Below are 22,213 nucleotides of genomic sequence, written 5' to 3' on the forward strand. Positions count from 1 at the left end.
TTCATTAATTCAATCTTGACTTTGTCTTTACAAACTGAATAATTTGATTCTTAAGTGAATCTATAAGGGATGACAGCAAAACAATAGAATACCTAATGAAAGAAACTAATAAATAAACTGACTTCATTAGGACTGCAACTAACAATCCTTTTACAATGACATCTAATCAATATTTTGTATCAATCATCCAAGCCTTACAACGTCCAACATTTCAATCAAGTTGAGCCTAAAGTGTCTTCTTCAAATGGCAGAATATTCTCCACTACTGGACTATTTTAGCATGTTTAATGTGTTAAGAATTATGTAAGTATGAGAGTAGTTAAGTATTGTATATCATTCAATCACCTATAATGTCTGTATGAATGCCACAGTGGTGACTTTTAATGATCATATAATGCATTTGTATACAAACCAATATGGAATTTATGAGATTGAAAAGGAAACGAGTACATTTCGAGTGAAAATGTACTGATCAGCCAATAAGTGCATATGTGCTCACCTGTGATACTCCTCTAGGCATGGTCTAATGAAGAAACAATGTGATGGAGCCATTTCTATCTAACCCCTTTTCTGAAATCTGAAATCTGTCTTCAATGAACAAAAAAGTTTCATGTCGCCTGATACCAATTTATATCTGTCATAGACCCCAAATTATTGGCAAACTGTAATATCAAGCTGTAACCAACTGAAACAAAACTAATGATAGAAATCAAACAATATAGGCCAATGCCTTCACATCAAATGTAGAAATCATGTTAATTTTGTTGCAAATAGCATGATTTGTGTGCAAAAGCCTAACATATCAACAGTATCTTTTACATACATTGAGTGGGTATCAGACTCCACTAATTCAACAAAGGCAAGCTCTATAAAAACAAAAGCCCTCTCTATCTAATGTAGTGAATTATCTCTAACATCAGCATTAAATAATGTCCTTTATGACCCGGGTATCTCCACCATTTGTATTCAAGCAACACACACACACACACACACGCAACGACACATAACGACACAGAGAAGTACTGTGTTTGTCTCTATCGCACTCTGTCTTTTTCCCTCTGTCTGTCACTTTCTCACTCAGTCTGCTCATTAATTCTCTGTCCAATTTTCATGGCTGTAACTTTAATGCTGATGCCAACTCTGTTCGGTCCATTTAGGCACGCACGCACGCACTCACACTCACACACACACACACACACACACACACACACACACACACACACACACACACACACACACACACACACACACACACACACACACACACACACACACACACACACACACACACACACACACACACACGTCTGACCTTTACCCGCTCTTACCCAGATGACATTTTTTCCAGGACCAGTATTTGTCTTTAAAGGTGTCAGTTTACCCTCACAACACAAACCTGTCATACTCACCTCGACATGTGCAAACTCAACCTGTTAAACACCATGATATATCATCTCCAAAACTTTCCTCCTGACCTGCTTGCAAAACCCAATGATCGCCATCAGACGGATAGACATAAATCATGTACATACTGTACATTAGAGGACGCAGCAAAATAAAGTGTCATGTCATTAAGGTAGACGTGGCACGGGAAGAAGGTCTTTAAACATTCCTCTTCTCAACACTCACATTAAAACTCTAAGAATACACTGAGGTTTGCCAGGCGATTATCCCGGTAATCCCTGAAAGCATTTGGGCCAGAGGCAGTGATCGAGTTTGCTAAATTGTACTTCCAGCCCCAGTTTTGCTAGAATAACACTGTATCTAAAATCAATACCTTATTAGGAGAGGAGAGGAACAGTAGGATAACCACAAGCACTAAGTATTCACAAGGTAAAAGAAGATCAAAGGTGATTCTTGTACACACACATTAAAACCTGATAATTATCGGATCTCTATGTTGTAACAAAGAGGTCTTTCGGAGTATCTGTATATTTTTTTAATTCCCTGAAAATAAGAAAGAATATCCACTTTTTGTCAGATGTAACACTTCATGTTGCTACTGGTTACTCAATATTTGAAATATTGAATACTAATCCATCCAGATCTTAGCTTTAAAGGTCAACAAACCAAATCACATAGTTTGACTAGGGAATAAAGGATTATTCTGATCCAATGTTAATTACAACTAATGAAGCAAAACAATACAAAAGGAAAATAGAAGTACAACCTCAAAAGAAACAGATTTAAAAACAATATTAGTAACAATGGATTTTCATTTACAAGACAGGTGCATTTGAAATTCAAGAACAGGATGAAGGCTAAATGAAAGCAGAAGAGCTTTGTATGGAGAGAGAACACAATGGCTTTTCTACGGAGGTGACAGAAAGATGACCCTCACCAGTGAGGGAAAACCCTTTGATTTTCTGGAGGAGGTAGACCACTTGTACGGTGCATGTTCCAGTAGCATGGTGTGCATGTGCTATTAGGATGAGTTCAAGCCTCCTTCTCTCGTTTAAAGGTGCATATATGATGTAAAGAAAGGGAATAGGGGTTGTATTGAGACTCTTTAAAAATAATAGGTGAGTTTTGGAGGTAACTAATCAAACCAACCCAGTCCCTTTCAAAACTAGGTGCAATTGGGTTTTTTTTGTGCAGTGTTGTTTATATTCCAGATGTAGATATTTTTAGTATTTAGACATGACTCAGGCATGCTCATCTAACTTCTCTCTGGACAGTTTATACTGTATACTGTATATATGTATATATATATATACATATATATGTTGGCATGGTTGTCCTTGGTACTGGTAGTTACAGTAGGCTTAAGGAAATTTAGGTGCATATATGAGTGTGGATGTGTGTCTGATTTGTGTGAAAAGGTTAGCATTAGAGTGAGCTGTGTGCATGTCCTCCTCTTTTGGAATCACCCGAAAAACAATATTTAAGACCTTTAATTGAAGAATAGGAGCATTGCTGGGCTTCTTTGTGTATGTAAAAGAGTCCAAGCATGTTACTTTATGAATAAGGCTCAAGTTCAATGATGAGAAATACTTTTCTGATTACTTAAGAGAGAGTTTTCAAGTGTTCAAGTATGCCAATCCTCTATGCTGCCTCAAGACAGAATTGAGTGGCAACAACACAAATGACCATACTGTGTTTTAAGACAATGCAGGCACAGACTGGTGCAGCAGGTACATTTTGGTTTTTGTAATGGACATGGAAATGACCGTAACAATCTGTTACAAACAAGGAGTGACAGATATAGCAATTTGCACAGACTTACATGTTTTCACACACCAGGTGTTTTCATTGTTTCTGAATCTTCATGTCGATTTCAAACAAAGCGTCATGTGTCAAATTCATGCCAATATTCTGTAAGAAAGAGTACTATTAGCTCGAAACAACTTTTCCTAAGATCGCACAATACAATTTCAAATTTAGTCTTTCCTTTTAATCAGGACTACATTTCTTTGTTTTGGACTAACAAGCGGACCAAACTTTACAAACAGCTGAAACTACAGTGTACGTCTCTGATGTCATTTGTAGAGAAATGACACTTAATCTGGTACACTTAATGTCAAATCAGTCAAACACAAACTTGTGGTTTAAGTGAGCGTGGAAGGCAGAGGTGATAGGATGAGGGGAAACAGAGCACTTCTTAAAAAGACAAGAAATGATTGGGGTGGGGGTCTAAGTTATTAATGCTCTTGTGTAATATCTGGGTAGTTTTGGCACTAGGTTAGAGAGACAGAGAGGGTTAGACAGGGAGTCTCTCGTGTTCGTGTATGTGTTTGAGTCAGAGTGTGTGTGTTTGTGTGACTATGAAACCCAAGTCCTGCCAAGACTTCTAAGCTGCTATGTGTGCGCGTGTCTGGCTCTATTCTGTTTCCTGCAACACCCATTAGGACAGAACAAGGTGTCATGTTAAAGATATTTGCTCTACGTGTGTTAGACTTTTTTTTTTTGCCTCTTAAGCAAGTCATAAAAAAAATTTTAGTTTCAAAAACTATGACTTGCCTGAACTGAAAAGACAGAGAGAAACAAATAGAGAAATATAGTTTGATTGTCTGCAAATAGTTGAGTGTGTGTGTGTGTGTGTGTGTGTGTGTGTGTGTGTGTGCATGTGTGTGTGTGTGTGTGCGTGTGTGTGTGTGTGTCTGTCTCTTTGATCTTGCCAGAGACAGCCTGTCCCCTGGCCCACTGCCTGTGGAAATGAATGTCAGGATCAGCTTACATTGAAGTCATACGTAACATCATTGTGGAGAAGGTGGACAGACAGTTACCAGCTGAGCGAATGAACGACTGCCTGACTGGTTGGATAATGAAGTCATACAGAGAGCACACGAGAGGTTACACTCACTCTCTAATTTCTTAAAAAATAGTTGTAAAACATTTAAAGTTTTTCTTACTGCATGGAAAAATAAGCTGTGGACATGTGCATGCATATTATGTATAAAACACCCAAGTAAATTCAGATATCAGGCTAACACTGCTTAGCTTACACAAAAGGAGGGCAGCCATGATTGAAGTGCGTTTGACCTCTTTTCAGATGTTAAGACATAACCCGGTGAATGTGTGTTTGAGTGTGTTTCATTGCCATGTGAACCCTTTGTTGTCAGTGCCTTACGCCACTTTAGCATTATCTGTGTGTAGGTCTTAAAAGGAGAATGGAGTGGAGTGAAAAAGAGTCAAAAGATTGTACAAGGACAGCGGTGGAAATAAAAAAAAGGAAAGTAAAAGGAGAAGGGCAACTGCTGAGATCATCTACAGACGTGCTTCTTCTGACCCAAAACCCGCTGCGGATAAGAAACCATGTGGGAAAAGGAGGGAGAGAGGACAGTGAAGCCGTAAAATCCCAGGGGAATAGTGAGAACCTTTTATTAGAATCAAACAGATACAGTCTGTCTGCCGAAGTCTGTGTTTTACTTGCAATCAAATCAAATATTCCTCTATTTAGAAGCATATGTAGCACTTTAGATATACAGTATATGTAAATTGGGTTTTTTTTTTTGGGGGGGGGGGGGATTGAGCCCAGGCTCAGGTGGGATTGAGCCTGGGCCGCCCGCCTGGAGGCCTCCATACATGGGGTGCTCGCACCACTGCGCCACCAGCGCCCCACAGTTTGATTTGTGCTGCTATTTTTGTTTCACAACGAGGCACTGAATACAATGTTCACAAGAATACAAGCTTTTTAAAAAACTCAAAGCTTCAGACAAACAAAACATGTCCACACTGCAGTAGAGCACCTACCTTTCAGCACGGCGTGGCCGTTGGGGCCTTGTGGCATCGGGTAAGTTAGAGTGGAACGGGCACCGAGAGCGGCTGTGGCCTCCAGTAGAGATCCTGTCAGCAGGGAACACACTGATGTCCTCTGGTTACAAGCACGATAAAGCCTGGAAATTCATAACAAAAAGAAAAAAAAACAAGTGTTACGTGTGCATTCAATTCTTTTTTTTTTTTAAATCATAAACACTTGATTGAAACTCTAAGAACAAATAACAAAATGCAACACTGCAAGAGAAGTGAATGATTTATGGTCCAGTATCATTACAAAAAAATGAGTAATTGGAAAAATGGTGGCGATATAATGCAGAGAGTTGGTGAAAACCAACCCTTCAACAAAAGTTAACCTGTGACTCTACTCTGATCATTAAATATCATTTAACATTAGTGTTTACATATAGTATTTGTATTTAGTGTGATGTAAGTACACTTTACCATACATGCAGTATGGTAAAGTTCAGAGAATGAATTCTTATCTTGATGATTAGAGGAGTCTAGTGTGAATAAATATGCTTTAACTTTATCCTTTAGCTTGAATGAAAATGAATCCCTTCTTTACTCTTTTGATTTGTTATCTCACAAAAATGGTGCTGTAATGAACATGATTAAATAAAAGACATAACACTTGAAATGCTACAAACCTCAGAGGGTAAGGAGACCTCCGGGCATCGGTGCAGAGGTTCCGATCTAGTCTGGCTTGATTGGCGTTGCAAGTGTGCGATGACTCTCCGAGACACACACATACAGGGTGAGGCTGCAGGAGCTTTTTGGCAGGATGGATCAGGTTTGGTTCCTCTCTGTCCAGCACATAGTGGGTTACCTGTTGAGGAAGTCATCAACAAAGGATCACTTATTTACAGACTTTACTTAAACTCTTAGAGATTCCAAGGTTTCACTTTCAGAGTTACAGTTATAGAGTTTACACAGTGACTGCAGTATAAAGGACTAAAGCCAACTATAGTCTCTCATCCTCCCATTATTCTTTCACAGAATTACTGACACAAAGCTTTCTGGTTAAATTCTTCATCCGGTGCTGGTTTTCATCCAGCATTCATATTGTTTTATAGCTTTTGAATCAGAGGTCATTGGCTCCTCTACTGTGGTTATTATAGGAGGCAATTTCCTTCTGACGGACCAGAATATAAAGTTTGACAAGAAAGAATGACTATAGAAAACCACCACCGAGGAACATAACAGACAGGAAGATGGTAAAGGGATCAAGACAGAAAGCATCAGAGTGAGACAGAGAGATACTCTCTATCTATCTTTATAGAGAAGGAGAATAATAATAACGTGCTGGAGAGAAGGAAGAGACGTCACAAAAGAGTTTTATGTTTTGACCTTAAAGAAAAGCCTCCTCCTCTTTCTGTCACATTCTTCTTCTTGGAAATGGGTCTCATGTAAAAGTAAATACTTCTCAAAAACGATCGACTACACCAGCGTCCTTGGGTGAACCTGCTCTGAGCTGCTCTGGCAGGAATTTCAGAGAAAAGCCATTACGGAAACATTTTGCGGCACCGTAAGTGGGCACTAATGCTTTTAAGCTTGGTTGAGAATTTTGCAGAATAGGACAAAATCAATACTGTTGACAATAAATAAAATACATTGCACATTTGTCCTTTACAGTGCCAGGAAGGAGGTAGTTAGAAGCTGTCGATCCTGAAGTCTGCGCTGCAAAGTTTGAATTAAATGCATGTGAATCAGTGTGCCCTTTCACCAATAAATGTCTTGTTTGTATTAAGAGCTGGTTGGCAGTAACATGGCATAAACGCACAGAGTGCATGGCCAGCTAGTTGTCTCAGTGGGACGGGTTTCCTGAGCGGGGTGTAGGCCTCGCTGTTGTCAGATCGGAGTCCATCCCGGGGGGGAAAGGAGACATACCAGGCAGCACATTCAGAGAGCGAGAGAAAGTCGAGCAGAGAAAGGGTGAGACACAAAAATGAACACACAAACATGCACACGCTCCTTCTCTTTGAGTGATAATGTCAGACACATTGGATTGACCTGCATTCCAGCAAAAAAAAAATTATTACTAAAAGCTGACACTTTGGACGCCTTCATGACAGTTAATAAACAGTGACTGAGTGCAGGCTAATAGCGCCTCTGATATTTACCCCCCCTCTTCTTTATCTAGAACATTCACTCACATTGACTCATAATTTCTCCTCCTCATGTCCACTGTAGAGACACAAAGTGTGTTTATATTCACAGTGGGTTTTTTTCCTCTCAAAAACAAAGGTAACAGTAAAATAATGTGACTTGACTGTGTCATACATACTGTATCACTCATTCCTCTATTTGTTACTCAATACTAAGCTGGAAAGATAATCCTTTAATTAAAGTTTTTTTTTCTGATGCTATAAATAAATAATACCCACACAAATCATTTGAAAAGAAGTTTCTATGCACTTTAATGCTGCTCAAATATTTCAAAACATGGAATTTGGATGGAAGTAAAAATTGTAAATGAAAAAGCCAACAAACAGATAAAAGAAGAAGCAGCGGGATGATGTCACACAGAGGTGAAATAAGTTAATGGATGAGGCATGACAAGAGGGGAAAGTGACATCAAAGTCTAATAAATAAAAAAAATCAACCCTGGACTTTACCTTTTAAGGGGCCTTTTGTATTCTTCAGCTAATCAGATATCGTGATGTATCATTATATGATTGCCTTGCAATACCGTATATCAATTATCACAGAATTGTTGTATCTTGATATTTTAGTTATTGTATCATGTCCTGTATTGTATTGTTTTGTGAATGGAGCTCAAAAAGAGCTAACTGAGAAACACTGACAACTTAAACCAGTTATAGTTGACATTTTCTGCTGTTTCAAGGCATCATGACTTCTGTTGAAAACAAGTAACAACCAAGCTGAACACCTGAACAAATAGTCAATGATGACTAAAAAGGCTGGTGTTTTTACCAAATTAGACTTTTTTTTGTTAAAAAGATCAAGACTCTTTAGAGATTACAAACAATGCTGATTGTTCCTCAACATTCTGATGAAAAGTCTAAAAGAGGTGACCAATGAGGCAGAAAAAGCTGTGTGTAAAGATGTTTGCTTAAGTGTGTGACAGTGACTTCAAAGCAGGGAATGTGGTGCTGCTTTTGATGGACACACAGCAGCTGTCTTCACACACACACACACACACACACACACACACACACACACACACACACACACACACACACACACACACACACACACACACACACACACACACACACACACACACACACACACACACACACACACACACACACACACACACACACACACACACACACACACACACACACACACACACACACACACACACACACACCTTCAAATTTCAGGCACACATATGGAGGTACAGATAAAAACTCTTCGATCACAAGAATTCAGCACAGTAGCATCTCTTTATATACTTTAGATATAAATGTTCATCAAAAACGAATGATCTTAAATATCTACAAAGATAAAAGAGTGGAGATGTTTCTGAGGTTTCGTGTAAGAGGAGAAAGTTTGTCTCTGAGCATCTGATACCTCTGATTCTCAGGTTTCACAGATGTCCCAAGACAACCCATTAAGGACAGAGAGGAAATGTACTGCTGTTGGGTAGGAAATTAAAAACACAAATCAAAGACACAAGGGATTAAGTGAGTCAGGGTACTGAATGGGGGAGCCAGCCAGCAAGCTAAGTACTTGTTTAAACACCAGTGAAATAAAAAAAAATTATATATATATATATATATATATATATATATATATATATATTTCATTTTGTTTAAGATAGAAAATTGTGAATGTTAAGTAGTCTAGCAAGCATTCAGATAAAATATAACTCCTATGAGTTAAATAGCATCAAGCACATCAGGCATGGGGGCAATTACTTTATTTTAGCTCAATCACAACATTAGTCCACTTCTTTCTAGTTAGTTTCAAAACAACTGGTGTGTGTGTGTGTGTGTGTGTGTGTGTGTGTGTGTGTGTGTGTGTGTGTGTGTGTGTGTGTGTGTGTGTGTGTGTGTGTGTGTGTGTGTGTGTGTGTGCAGGAACAGCTAATAGCTTAAGCCCAGTGGAGGTAAGTCAGAACTGCTTGAGGCAGCTGCACTGATTATTACAGTAACTTCCCATACAATATCTCCTCGGTTTACCAGTCACTCTTTCACTAATATTTGTGGTGCAGTACTACAAATTTACAATTTTATGCAGAGCACAATGTCCATATTCCACAGTAAAGTACAAAATCAAAAAGGATTTCCTTCAGAGTGAGAATTGTATCTTAATCATTTCAAGACATTCAGAATGTGAATCTTATTTGGTTTGTTTGTTGTACTTCACTATACTCGTTTCCAGCTACACAACCTGCTCAGCACCAGAAGCAGACAGACATTGTAAGACACTAGATGATGAACATAATGTACTTTTTTGCAGCTTAATATCTTTAGTTGTTAGAGGCCATAAACAGAGCTAAACATGGGGTCACTTACTCAACATGGTAAGCAGAAATACCTCTCTAAGAGATTTTTCCGCAATGAATGTGTAAGTAAGCATTATAAAGTTTGTTATATCAACTAGCTACGTGATCACATTTCAATGTTTTTTATATTTTTTTTCCCATTGCACTAATGTGTGCTCCCTATGTGCCAACACAATTGTTCCATGAAGATGCTTTAATTTCTGTTTCACAAACCAACTCGTTCTTCTTTCCTCACTGCTGGACACATGTTAAGCGTGTCCAGCAGTGATAGTTTGAAACATGCAGTTAAAAGGCTGTTCCTACATGTGGGTTGTTACTCATTATATTTTTTTCAGCCAACTGAATCAAGGCTTTCCTTGACCAGTGCCATGGCCTTTAACGTCGTTTTAGTTTGGGATTAAGGATTTGGAGGTCATTTTTTTATGACGTTTGGCTGTGTGATACCAACATTTTCGACAGCATTCAACAGAATGTTAAAACAAAGACAATCCCAAGTTATTACCCAGATTTTTCTCCGTTGTGGGATGAATAAAGGAATATCTTATCTTATCTTAGATGAGCGTAATACCCGCGGGGGACAGAAGTTTATCTGAGTATGACTATTTCTGAAGGCTGCAAATGTTTTGCTGCCATTTTTCTTCTTCAAACAAAGTGTTACAAGTCTTCGGCTTTTTCTTAGTCTTAGTCCGCTGGTTCCTGAGGAGTTTGGGGATTTTTTTTTCCAACACAAACATGTCACACGGGATACAAAGCTCATAAACTAAAATCATTTTAAATACTTATAAAGATACACACCAATCATAAAAAAAATTAAATACAAAAAATTAAATTAAATTAAAAAAAAATCAATCATATGCAAGCTATGAATTGCATATGACTGACTATCAGTCTATGTCATCAACAGTTCTAAATGAGTTTCCTTTGAGTCCCATTACCCCGGTGGGTAATTTCTCTGCCTGGCAACAGCCATTCTGGGAAGGGATTAGCACGTAGCATTGCAGGGCATGGTGCAGATCTACTGAACTCTGAGCTGGAATGCACAGATCCAAAACACACACACAAACAGACACACAGACACACAGACACACACACACACACACACACACACTAAAATCCAGACATGCAAACACACTGTGACTCATGCTGTTATGCATTTCACAAAAGACGCATACAGTATGTTTGTAGGACACTGGAGATGCTGAAGCTGGTTCCCTGAAATCCAACCTCCAAACTCCTCGACCCCTCTCCTTTGATATCTGCGGCCCACAGACACACACACACACTCTCTCCTACACTGACACCATCTCTGCATACTAACACTCTGTGTATCATTCACATACACACTGCTGTTCAATTAAGCGGAATATTCTCCAGAATTTAAAGGCCAGCGTCTCACGATACATAGTTGCCCAGCTGTCTGTGAAATGTTGCAATGGTGTGTGTGTGTATGTGCGCGTGTGGATGTGTGTGTCTATACAATGCAGCCTGCTTCCGACTATGGCAACACACAAAGGACCAAAAAAGTTTTACTTGGTAAGGATTAAACGCAAATAAACACCAGAAACTCACGTGGGATTTGACAAATCACTGCCACCCACGACATTCTCTCCCACGAAGCCAAAATGCAAGGACTGAAACACATCGCTTCAACGGAGTTCTACTTTTAGAAGCATCATGGAGGGTCGAGGTTAGCCCAGGTCACCGGGGGGTCACTGTTAAAAGAACTCTGTTATTCTGGTCTGTGGTCTCTGAGCAGAGGTCATTGCAGAGACGTCAGACTTAACCCTTGCTTTACTGTGAAAGTTGATTTTTGTGCATACATCAGTGTGCTTTGCTCCAAAGTTATTCATCCAGAATACTCAATAAGATGATCAATGTAAGACTGAGATAAAACTTCCTTGCTGGAATAAATCAAATGTCACGATACATTAAACTAAAATAGTATTAAGTAATGAATTATACAGCACAAATAAAAAGGGTTCAGAGAGAGATGGAAAACAAACAGGATTTGGCTTTTACTCATGTGCAATTTTATATTTGCAGAAATCTTATTCCACAAAATAAATCTTGTATTGATAATCGTTAACACTTAAATCACGTAACGTTGGTGCATATAGTGCATTAAAAACGCTTCCAAATGTTGATCTAATTCTATGATCATTTTTTATTCACTTGGGAGCCGCACGCTGGTGCAGTGTTACCGCTGTGGCCTCACAGCAAAAAGGTTCTTGGTTTGATTCCCCAGCGGACAGTCTAAAGACATGCCTGCTAGGGAAGTTGGAGATTCTAAAATTGCCTGTAGGTGAACATGTGAGTTTGCCTAATTGTCAGACTATTTCTATCAGCCCTGTGATTGACTGGCATCAGTCCAGGGTGTACCCCCCCAGCTGGGTTAGGCTCCTTCTCCTCCTGTGACCACTGACGGGATAAGCCGTATAGATAACGGATGGATTGATTGATGAATTGTCCTTCAAACGGAGACATTTTTTTTTCTTTTTTAGCAAAATTATATTCTCAATTGCTTACAGGTAATATCAGAAAATCACCCCATTAAGCTGGTTTAACTATGAGAGACATTTAACATAAAGGATAAAAAGGCTAAATAGATGTTCATACCAGTGTAGATAAATGCAAGTAGAATCATTTTGCTTAATCTTTTACTAGAAAATGTTCTTGTGTCCTGCTCTTTTTATTTTTATCATTTATTGTGTTGCCATAGTTCAAATCAAAATAAACAAATAAAATGAACTCGATAAACCTCACTGCTTGGCTCATTCTTGATCGTCTGCAAATGACTTTGAAGAATTTGATCCGAGAAAGCCCCATATCCCTAAATACCTGTTGAACGGTGTGTTAAGAGTGGAGCTCAAAAAACCTCACAAAGCTTTCTGGGAGAAAGGAAGAAAACGTGCACCCTATCTTGAGAACACGATTAACACGTTTGAATCGACAGAAATTAGACTGTTTGAAAATTAAAGAGCCCGGCATGTTCAGCGGCGCTGGTACACAAATAACTTAACCCCCCCCCCCCATCCTAAACAGAGAAAACCAAACCAAAAGGCAAAAATTAAGCACACCCAAACATGACGAACAGGCAGACATCAACATCTAAAAAGGTGCTTCAAATGTGTTCCGCAATCACTGGTGTGTGTGTGTGTCTTCTTATGTGTAAACTAACACTCGGCACACCAGTCTCTTTATCCGAGCGACTTCAAAACCTGGTTTGCATCACCTAAAAAAAAGAGACAACCTCGCTGCTCTGTCCTGTTCTGCTCTGACCTTTTCTGCTGTTTCTGTCTCCACAAGGTAATGTTTGCTTTCCCGCAGTCTGGACTGTGTCAGTGCTCTGCTCATTATCCCTGCACACGCTCATCATTCATAAAAGGCCTCTCTCCAGTTTTAAATACTTAGATACTAACTACATGCGTGTTTTTCTATGCATGCGGGCTGTAGGTATTGACCGTAAGCTCTGGTTTTTCTGTACATTTGAACACGTTTTTGTGAATATACTGTACATGTGTCATCACTTCTTTTAAGTCTCTTCTTATTAAAACTCACTTAGATTTTGATTTATAGATTTGATTTTATGTGATATGGCCTTCTTGCTGTCTTTTAAAACCGTTGTCTTTTTTTGTGTGTCTAAATGTTATCTTATTTTTTTATTTTATTTGACTAACTTTATCCTCAACTTCCTTTTAGTCACTTCATCAATTCCTTTATCTCCTTAATTGCTCTAATAGTTTTTATTCTATCATTTAGCAATGCTTTATCTTATGACCTTTAATTATTTACCTTTATTACTATTTCTTAACTTGTTTTTATTGCTCTCACCTCTTGTTTAGCTTTGACCTTTTATTTCTGTTATCTGTTGTTTTTTCTTGCTTCTAACACTTTGTATTGTTTCTAATTTCGATCTCTTTTAGTTTCTTACATTATTTGAATTTCTGGTCCTCTAAGTCTCAGCTCGTGTTGTTGGGTTCTTATGATCTTATGATGGTTGTTATGGTGGGTCGCATGATGGTTGGGTTAAAGATGTTGTTGGATATTTGTTATATGGGTTCTTTTGCTGTTTGGATGTTATTTTGTTGTGGTTTTTATGCATTTGCTGTAGGTCAAAGCACTTTGTTAACCCACGTTGCTGTGTAAATGAATTCATTATTATCATTATTATTATTATTATTATCATTTTCAAAATTATTGTGTTTAGGTGGTCTATGCATTTCTAGTTCAGTAATCCTTCTTTGAAAGAGCGCTGCTTAGACTAGAAGAGTCTGTAGCTTGAGTGTCTGTTTTCAATAAGCACTTAAGAGTGCATATTGGATGAAATACACATAGACATTAAAGCAAATTAAGATCATAATCCAAATCAAATTAGGTTATTAAATATAAATACTTATAAATCAACCAAAATATGAAATCAAGCACTTTAAAAGACAAGCACAAACCGCACAGTGTCAAAGTCGCACACACATAAAAAACACCACCATTAGAAAAGCTCCTCGTTGTGCACTGCCTGTGTTATGAAACTTTGTCTTTGTGGGAGATGCAGCACAGTCAACCACATTAAAAGATGGAACTGGAGACAAGAGGTGTTTACAGTACATCAACACACACGATAAGCACAAGACCTACAGCAGATTCTACTCCAATGGACACGTGGAGGCAAAGAAGACAAACAAATAGAAGTCATCCCTGCACACCTTAATGCAAGAGAAATATACGTAGCAGGAAAAGGAAATGATTGGGGGGGGGGGGGGGGGGTTTCGTTATCACACACACACAAACGCGGATGAGTTTGTTTAACAGAAATGTCAAAAAGTAAACCCCTCTTGTGTGACTAACATCTCTGTGGCTCAGAGGATTATGATGCTGACATTTCTGGACCCGTGCAACACGGCAGGTTCCATATTCTAAGGGGCCTAAAGTATTAGTCTAAGAACTGTGCATAATTCTTTTAACTTAAATTAAGAAAATGTTGCTTTAGGTAAGGCCACAGATTCAAGACTTTCATACAACATTCTGTTTGCTGGTGTTAAAAAGTTGGGTCAATGAAATTGATGTGGGTCTAAAAACATGCATAAGTACCAGCTGTATGGCTTAGGCCCTTTTTCTTTCACAAAGGATCAGTGGATCCTCAAATCACTGTTTCACATTTGCTGGAGATGGAGAGGAAGAGGAGAAAAATAAGGGGGAGGAGAAGGAGTAGTAATGAGGACAAGCGACAGGAAACTGTAATAAAAAGATCGACAAGGTATGAAGACGGTTCATAACAGGAAGAGAGCTTCAACAGAAACAGAAGATGAAAAAAGAGAGGACAAAAAGATGTTGAAGGATGAGAGAGAGAGGAGGAAGAGAAAAGGGACCATGTGGCAGGGGGGGGGAAAAGAAGGTAAACAGAGAGAAACTGAGGGGAGTGTAACAGAGGGAATGGAGATCGAGGCCAAGGGTGACTTGAATCATAATCCCCTGTTAAATTTCACAAGAAGCCGTTTCACCAAAGATCCAAGAGCTGGGCTCCGCCTCACACCTTTAACAAGCTTAGGGCACAACCGTGTGAACTTTTATGCGTGCATGCGCAACACTGAATATGACAGCAGTGGAAAACATGCAATTTATAAGCAACAAGCACGGAAGTTTAAATTGAACATACTGCAGCTAGGACCGGCAGCAAAACAAAAAGATGAAGAAGTGTGAATGTTATGTGCATGGCATGGACCTTTTTCAGGGCCTGAAAAGGGAGAAAAACTACGGAGAAGAACTAGAAAGAAAGTACAACAGAAAATACCTGACTACAGGAGTGATAAGAGAGTAGAAAGGGAACGACAAGTAAGCCCTTGCTAAAACTCGAAAGATGTCACTATTTTGAAAAGTTGGTTATTAATACTAGATATACAGTGTTACTACATATGGCTTTATTGTGCCTTGATCTTATGGTCATAGCTGTCAGTTTTTGCTCACAGCCTGCACCACAACAATTCAGAAGATAATACATGCAGATGGATAAGTTAAGAAACATCACATTTTCAAAGGCTTTAAAAGTGAGTCAAACTTAAGGTGAAGAAACAGCAAAGATTATGTTATAAACATTCACTTCATGCACTTTTATGTCTGGTGTATGCAGGAATATCTTTTCATAATATTCCCTAAAGTGATGGCAACATGCAGACCTCTATGACGTAGGATATTGTGCACAGTAATACATCTCAGCTAAGACGACGGAGAAATCGATTGAAGTAGGATGTTTGTCTTTATCTGCAAAATATGTAATTCAGCTTAAAGCTCTATGAGCTCTATGATAAAATGAATTACAAGCAGATAGTAGAGGGAGTATAACAGAAAGGAAAAGTTGCAAAGGAAAAAAAAAAAAAAAAGAGGGGTCATGTCAAGGGCCAAAACAACCTGGAACCCATTACCCAGAGCACCCAGTGGGACCCCTCTGCAGCACCACACTCCCCCGCTTACAGTTCTCATGATGTCATATTACAGTACACTCTCCCTACATAACAGTACACATAACAGTCCTGGTCAGACAGGCGGAGATAAGCCTGATGAATGTTTTTCACTTTTAAAAAAAAATGTTTTTTTGGTGCTACATGCAGACAAATACAGTCTGAGAGATTTGGTGTTTCTGTATGAATGTTTTCATTGAGCCGTGTAGGTTTAACTAACATAAGGTGGGATAGAGTCTTCCTATCTTAACCTGTAATATGTCTTCTATATTAATGCTGTTGCTATTGTCATTTTTTATACATATACATATATATATATATATATATATATTGGATTTTTTTTTAACACAGCTAATCCAGGTCTCTTTCCTCCACTAAATTAGAAATCTTCATTTATTTAATTTTACATAACAGAACATCTGGGTCATGTTGGCTTTTGTGTACAGCATCAGGTTGCGTTTTTACACCTGACACAATTATAAAACAGCTAAATAAACGATTCTTTTAAAAGCACTACACGACAGAGTATTCTCCCTGTTTTCTACATGCAGCTTTTGGAAAAGCTGACCAGGCTAAAATGTGAATCTTAAAGTGTAATTCCCTTCGACCACATGCCACAATGAATGAAAAGATGCTTGAAATCTCTCTCTTTAGTATAGCAAGAACTTGTAGTAAACAGTTTACTTACTGTAGCAGAGAAAAGGCTGATTTATAGAAGAGAAAGGAAGAAAAAGCACCCAGGTCCAATCCCTCACAGTCTGTGTACACTTAGAGAGAGAGGCTGCTCAGTCGACAGAGAGCAGAAGAGAGAGAGAGAGAGAGAGAGAGGGAGTGTGAGAAAGTGAGAGAGAGATTTACATCATTAGAGCGAGTCTGCTACATGGTGGAGAGACAGAGAGGAAGAAAGAGAAGGAAAAACGAAAAGAAAGGTAGAGAAGCATGGAGGAGAACACAGAGAATCAGGGTACCCCCATATTAGGTTATGAGGCAACCGGCTCATTACGACCAAGCAGCAAGACATGAGATATTATCAGTGAGCACAATTTAAACACACGACGACGGAGGAGACACTGGTATACAAGATTTCAATCGATCCTCCTCTAGGAATCTGTCTAAACAATGTCTAACACAACTCAAATAAAGCCTCTGTGTTTTGATTTGGGGCTATTACACAGAACCGGAAAATCGACCATTGAGCCCCCCTTTCTTAAAACCAACATTAGTCCTGCATGAGTCCAATCTGCATGATCCAAAAGTGATCCACTAAAGACAATCCACTGTGAGTGTGAATCAATCAAGTTTGGAAGAAGACATTTTATTTTTTTTTAAAAATGGTTGTTTTGTCAAAAGAAAGCAGCTGCATTATTTAAGCAGCAGATCACTTTTGCTTCCTGTAAGAAGTCCGGAAATGGTGCTAAACCTTTTCCCAATTGGCCTCATTAAACAGTGCAGCAGACTGCTACACAGTGAAAATAAACAGTCAATACAAACTGTGCCATGTAAGTAATTTCAAAATGCACCAATGAGAGTACAAACAGTTAAATAAACTATGGTGGGTCTTTATAAAGATAAAGTACAATGTTAAGTGTATTTCTTCAAGTGCATATGATTTGTCACTTACATAAAATGAAGTATGACTTTAAGTTTCAGTGATACTTCGATGAAAACGTGAAGATGAAGACTGGCTGACGTGACTTAAAGCTCCGGAAAAAGTTAGTGAACAGGATTTGAGTTTCTATTTTCTAGTCAAACTATTATTCAAAAGCTGGATATGAACCAAATGAATGAGATTTCTTGACTGTAGAAAAAGATCAACGTCCACTTTGACGTCACTGAAATAGAAACTGTTAGCATTTACAATATGTTCCTTGCCTGTATGTGTGTGATATTTCATGTTCTCACATGGTGTCTCTGTAAATTGTAGCTATAAACAATGAAATCTGGTTACAGTAAAAAAAAAAAAATTTAAAAGGCCCCTCCATGCTACTCCCTCCTGGGCCTGATAAAGTCTAATTATCACCTTTAAGGTGTCATCATGGAATAACAATAACCGTGTTCCAGCTTGTCTCATCATGCAGACAGGTGAACCTGTGGGGCTTTTTAAACCAATAGAGACTGAGGTACGGCCACTTGATCCTTGTTTTTAGTGGCTGTTTCTATGCCAACCTCTAATTAAAGACCATTGTAACAGCTTCTCTGTTAAAGCCAGCTCGCTCAAGGTTAGCTCCCAGTAAGTGCCGTTTATTGAAGAAAAAAAAAAAGAACTATCGGTAGATATATTTGCAGCAGAAAACCCTGCCAGTAGAAGACAATAATGAAACGTTGATGAATATGTTAACCAGAATGGATTGAGTAAAAGATATAACAGTAAAAATAAACCTGTGACACATCCTCACAGTAAGACAATGAGTTTGTAGCGTTCTAGAAGACATGTAACTGTGTTTAACTCAGGGGCCTTGGTAATGTCTCTTCTAATCAATTATTGCCTTGTTAGCAAACGCATATAAACACACTTAATCACTACAGTCACAGGCCAAAATGAATACAGCATGCTCTATTGAATCTGCATAATGAAGAGGAGAAAAATAATCGGTTCATGCATGGCTATTAACATCAAAGCAGTTTTCAGAACAAAGCTAACAGCTGGCCTGCGCTCCGTCTTTGCTTTGCATTTCTTTGATCAATACTCAGCTAATAGGGCCGGCGTCATGAGCCAGTAACCGGGGGTCACAGTCATGCTTTATACTGCATTTGTTACATTAATTGCCTTTGGAGGGCACAAAGTCCCCCGATCAATATTAATTAAGACAAAGATTCAGTATGATGTGATATTGGCTTGTTCTGTGACAGTGCACACATTGCATTTACTCAACATCTTCCTCGACCACCGCTGATGACTCATTCTAAAGCTCTGAGCTTTTCAATAGATCATAATGTACAGGTGTAACAGCAGATGTCCTGTTTATTTAAAAAAGAGTGCTGCCCTCTGGTGGATAAGCTTAAAAGGTACTGAACATGTTTAATTTCAATCACAACATTTGTCAAGTACATTTTGCCCCCCAAAAAAAGGGAAATTTTCTTTATTTTTTATTATAAAGACTTGATGAGTGCTAGTGGTTATTGCGCACGCCCAGTGTAAGAAGGCTATTGCCTTTCAAGCAGGCAGCCCGGGTTTGAATCCAACCTCTGGCCCCTTTCCTGCATAATTTTTTTTATTCACTGTTTTGACTGTTTTATGATGTACTCTTGGGTTTTCAGCATGTATGATTTTATATTTTTATTGATAATGAAAGTAACTCTTACTCTCTGCAAATAATGAATCTCTTGATTAAAGTTTTGAATATTTTACTAATCCTTAAGCGTATATAATGTTGGAAAATTGTACATTTTTCAAGAACCTTTGATGACAGCTTTAATCTGCTTGATTTAACAAACTAATAGTTTATTTCTCATGACATTGAAAAAGCTGAAGCATATTCATTTATTATCAGGCATTACAATTGCCACAAAAAATATTTTGCCAATCAAATAATAAATGTAAAGAAATGGGAATTAAGAAACTGTTTACAACACATGACTAACAAGAACGACTAGTCTGACATTAAACACAACCCAGAACCACAAGCATGCTGACCAGAAAGCAACAGGAAGTAGTTAGTATGCTGTCAGTACTGTTCTGACTCCTCATGAAACGCATAACATGAATCAGGTGTTCACATACCAAAAATATTCTGAAATACCACTACTACTTCTGCGGCATAAATTATTATCTCTGCCACTAGATGGCACCAAAGGCAGACTTTTCATTGTTCACTCCACCAGTTTTGATTTGCTCTTTAATTTGATAACAGCCCGTTTATAATACATGTCTATGTGGAAAAAGAAGGGGTGAGTGCATACAAAGTGATTTTCAAGTTCTCCATTCAGTTAAACACTTTAGAAACACATGCAAATGTTAGTAGATGGTAATTCAAGCTTAGCTGACCTTGATGCAAGGTTATTACTTTAAGATTTCTTACTCTTTGTCAGAAATTGTGCTTCAGTGCCTTTGTCAGTGCATTTCAATGTTTCTACAAAAAAGAGAAAATTATTACAGAGCATCCTGTGTGCTGAAGGGTTTATATTTGGCTCAATCCCCTCTGTTTGACCTGACGATATGAGTGTTGACAAGTATTGGCAAAGGAAGGGGAGGTGGCAGGCTTTTGTTTTTTGTTTTTTACATCAATTGTGTTATTCTTCGGATGCAACAATTACAGCAGGACCCACAACTGCTTCATGCTGTTATTTAATCCAAATTTAGGAGGATTGACGCTTAATTTCTTACTAAATGGCCTTTTTTAATCAAACCAGCGGATCTGCGGGTTATCTTAGAGACTTAAGAGTGAAGCACATTAACATCACAGGAGGAGTGCAGAACTGTGTCCAGCCGTGTAGTCAGAGGACTGTGAGCAGGGATGTGACATCCCATGGGGGTGATGAAACTGGGAGAGGTCAAAAGAACGGAAGGTTAGAGAGTCAGTCACCATGACTGGAAGTTCAAGTGTGTGTGTGTTTGTTTACATTTTTAAACTTTATGTATTCCCCTAATAGGAAATAAACAAAGTGTGTGTTGTGCATGTGGCTTAAAGCCCACAGAGTGCCATGTAATTATATGTTTCTCAGGTTATTTTTAAATGATCAGGGGTGTGTGTCTTTGCAAACTGCATTCAAGGGGTCAAATTTTTCCACTGTTTTCTGTTTGTGTGCCGGTCCTGACCTGTAGTTTAACGACCTCAGGTCTGGATCTTTGTATGAACAATTTCCCAGTTTTTAGAGCAGTCAAATTTTCCCACAATATCACAGAGATTAGAAAGGGCCTGAGGCCCATGAGGCAAAAACTCACCCACATGCAGTTTTGACACCCTTGTGTCACCCCAAGTAAACAAACAGATGGAATGTGTTTCAACAAAAAACTGCACATGCACATGTGCTCCTGTGTAGCAGACTCCTACAGATACACCAACAGTGCTGGAGTTCTGAACAGAGTAAACACATTTTTTATACAACAACATTGTTCAAGATATTGTCATTAAGAATTCTACAATTTCATTTAGCACACTTTTGTCCAAGGATATGTACATCTTAAGAAGAACACAAGCAAGGATCTAGAAAGGAGGAAAGAATGTCAGTAAAGCTATTTTCACATAAACACTCCTGGACATTTCTCAAGGATTTCAGGCCTGTCCCTGGAGATCGTACCGGTCGCTTGCATACAGTCTATGGTTGGCACAGATTGCAGGGAAAAAAATGTCATCACCCCCTCCCACCGGCTCAAGTTGAATTCTCCTGATTATATCTTGCTGCGTTCTCACATCAGCTTACTCAGACTTTCTACAGAAAAAATACAAGGGGGCTTGCAGGAGAAACTCTGGATAAAGACAGGGGGAAAAATGTGGCTGTTTGCATTCACACATACAGCTCACCCTGGAGTTTTGTGCAAGTGTGAGCGCACTATAAGAGCCAATAAACAGCTTCAAGTCTGATCAGACACAGTTGTTGACAGGTATGGGCACAACAAAACTAATGCACAGAAAAACATAATACACAGAGAAAACAGAACTCCTTACACAGGTATGCTATATATTATTTACTGTCCTACCCCTGTTTTGTATAAGTGCACATCTGAATAAACAAGAGTGTGTTTAGCACATACACACAAACAGACACACACGCTGACTAATCTCTTGCTAAGCCGCAACACCCAGCTGGGTTAGTGGAGTGGCTGCTCGGCACATTCCTTTGTAGTGGCACAACACACAGCGAGAGAACATAGGAGTGATAGACACAAGGTTAAATGGGTGTAACATACATGGAGGGGAAATGTGTGTGGTTTTATGGATGTGTGTTTATGAATGGGGTTTGAATGGATTAGTCTTTTTTTTTTTCATAGGCAATTGAAAATTGAGAATTTTAGGATTTAGAAAAGGAAGATGATTCACCATGTTGGAATAAAATAAGTGTTAAAAACGTTTATCTTTGTTTACAACCTCCCCTTGTACCAACTACCAATACTAACATCAGGAGAATC

The 22,213-nt window shown here is 38.6% G+C and overlaps 1 protein-coding gene across 2 annotated transcripts in view; it reads right to left on the reverse strand.

Moving 5' to 3' along the window:
- Positions 1-22,213, reverse strand: part of plce1 (phospholipase C, epsilon 1) — an 80,590-nt gene that overhangs the window by 39,375 nt on the left and 19,002 nt on the right. For both annotated transcript variants that reach the window (XM_061027789.1, XM_061027790.1), the window contains exons 6-7: positions 5,868-6,046; positions 5,194-5,336 (exon numbers count right to left, since the gene is read on the reverse strand). In XM_061027789.1, the coding sequence (XP_060883772.1) occupies positions 5,194-5,336; positions 5,868-6,046 (322 nt within the window). The remainder of the gene's footprint in view (positions 1-5,193; positions 5,337-5,867; positions 6,047-22,213) is intronic.

Source organism: Labrus mixtus, chromosome 21 (genome assembly GCF_963584025.1).
Source record: "Labrus mixtus chromosome 21, fLabMix1.1, whole genome shotgun sequence".
Classification (NCBI taxonomy): domain Eukaryota; kingdom Metazoa; phylum Chordata; class Actinopteri; order Labriformes; family Labridae; genus Labrus; species Labrus mixtus.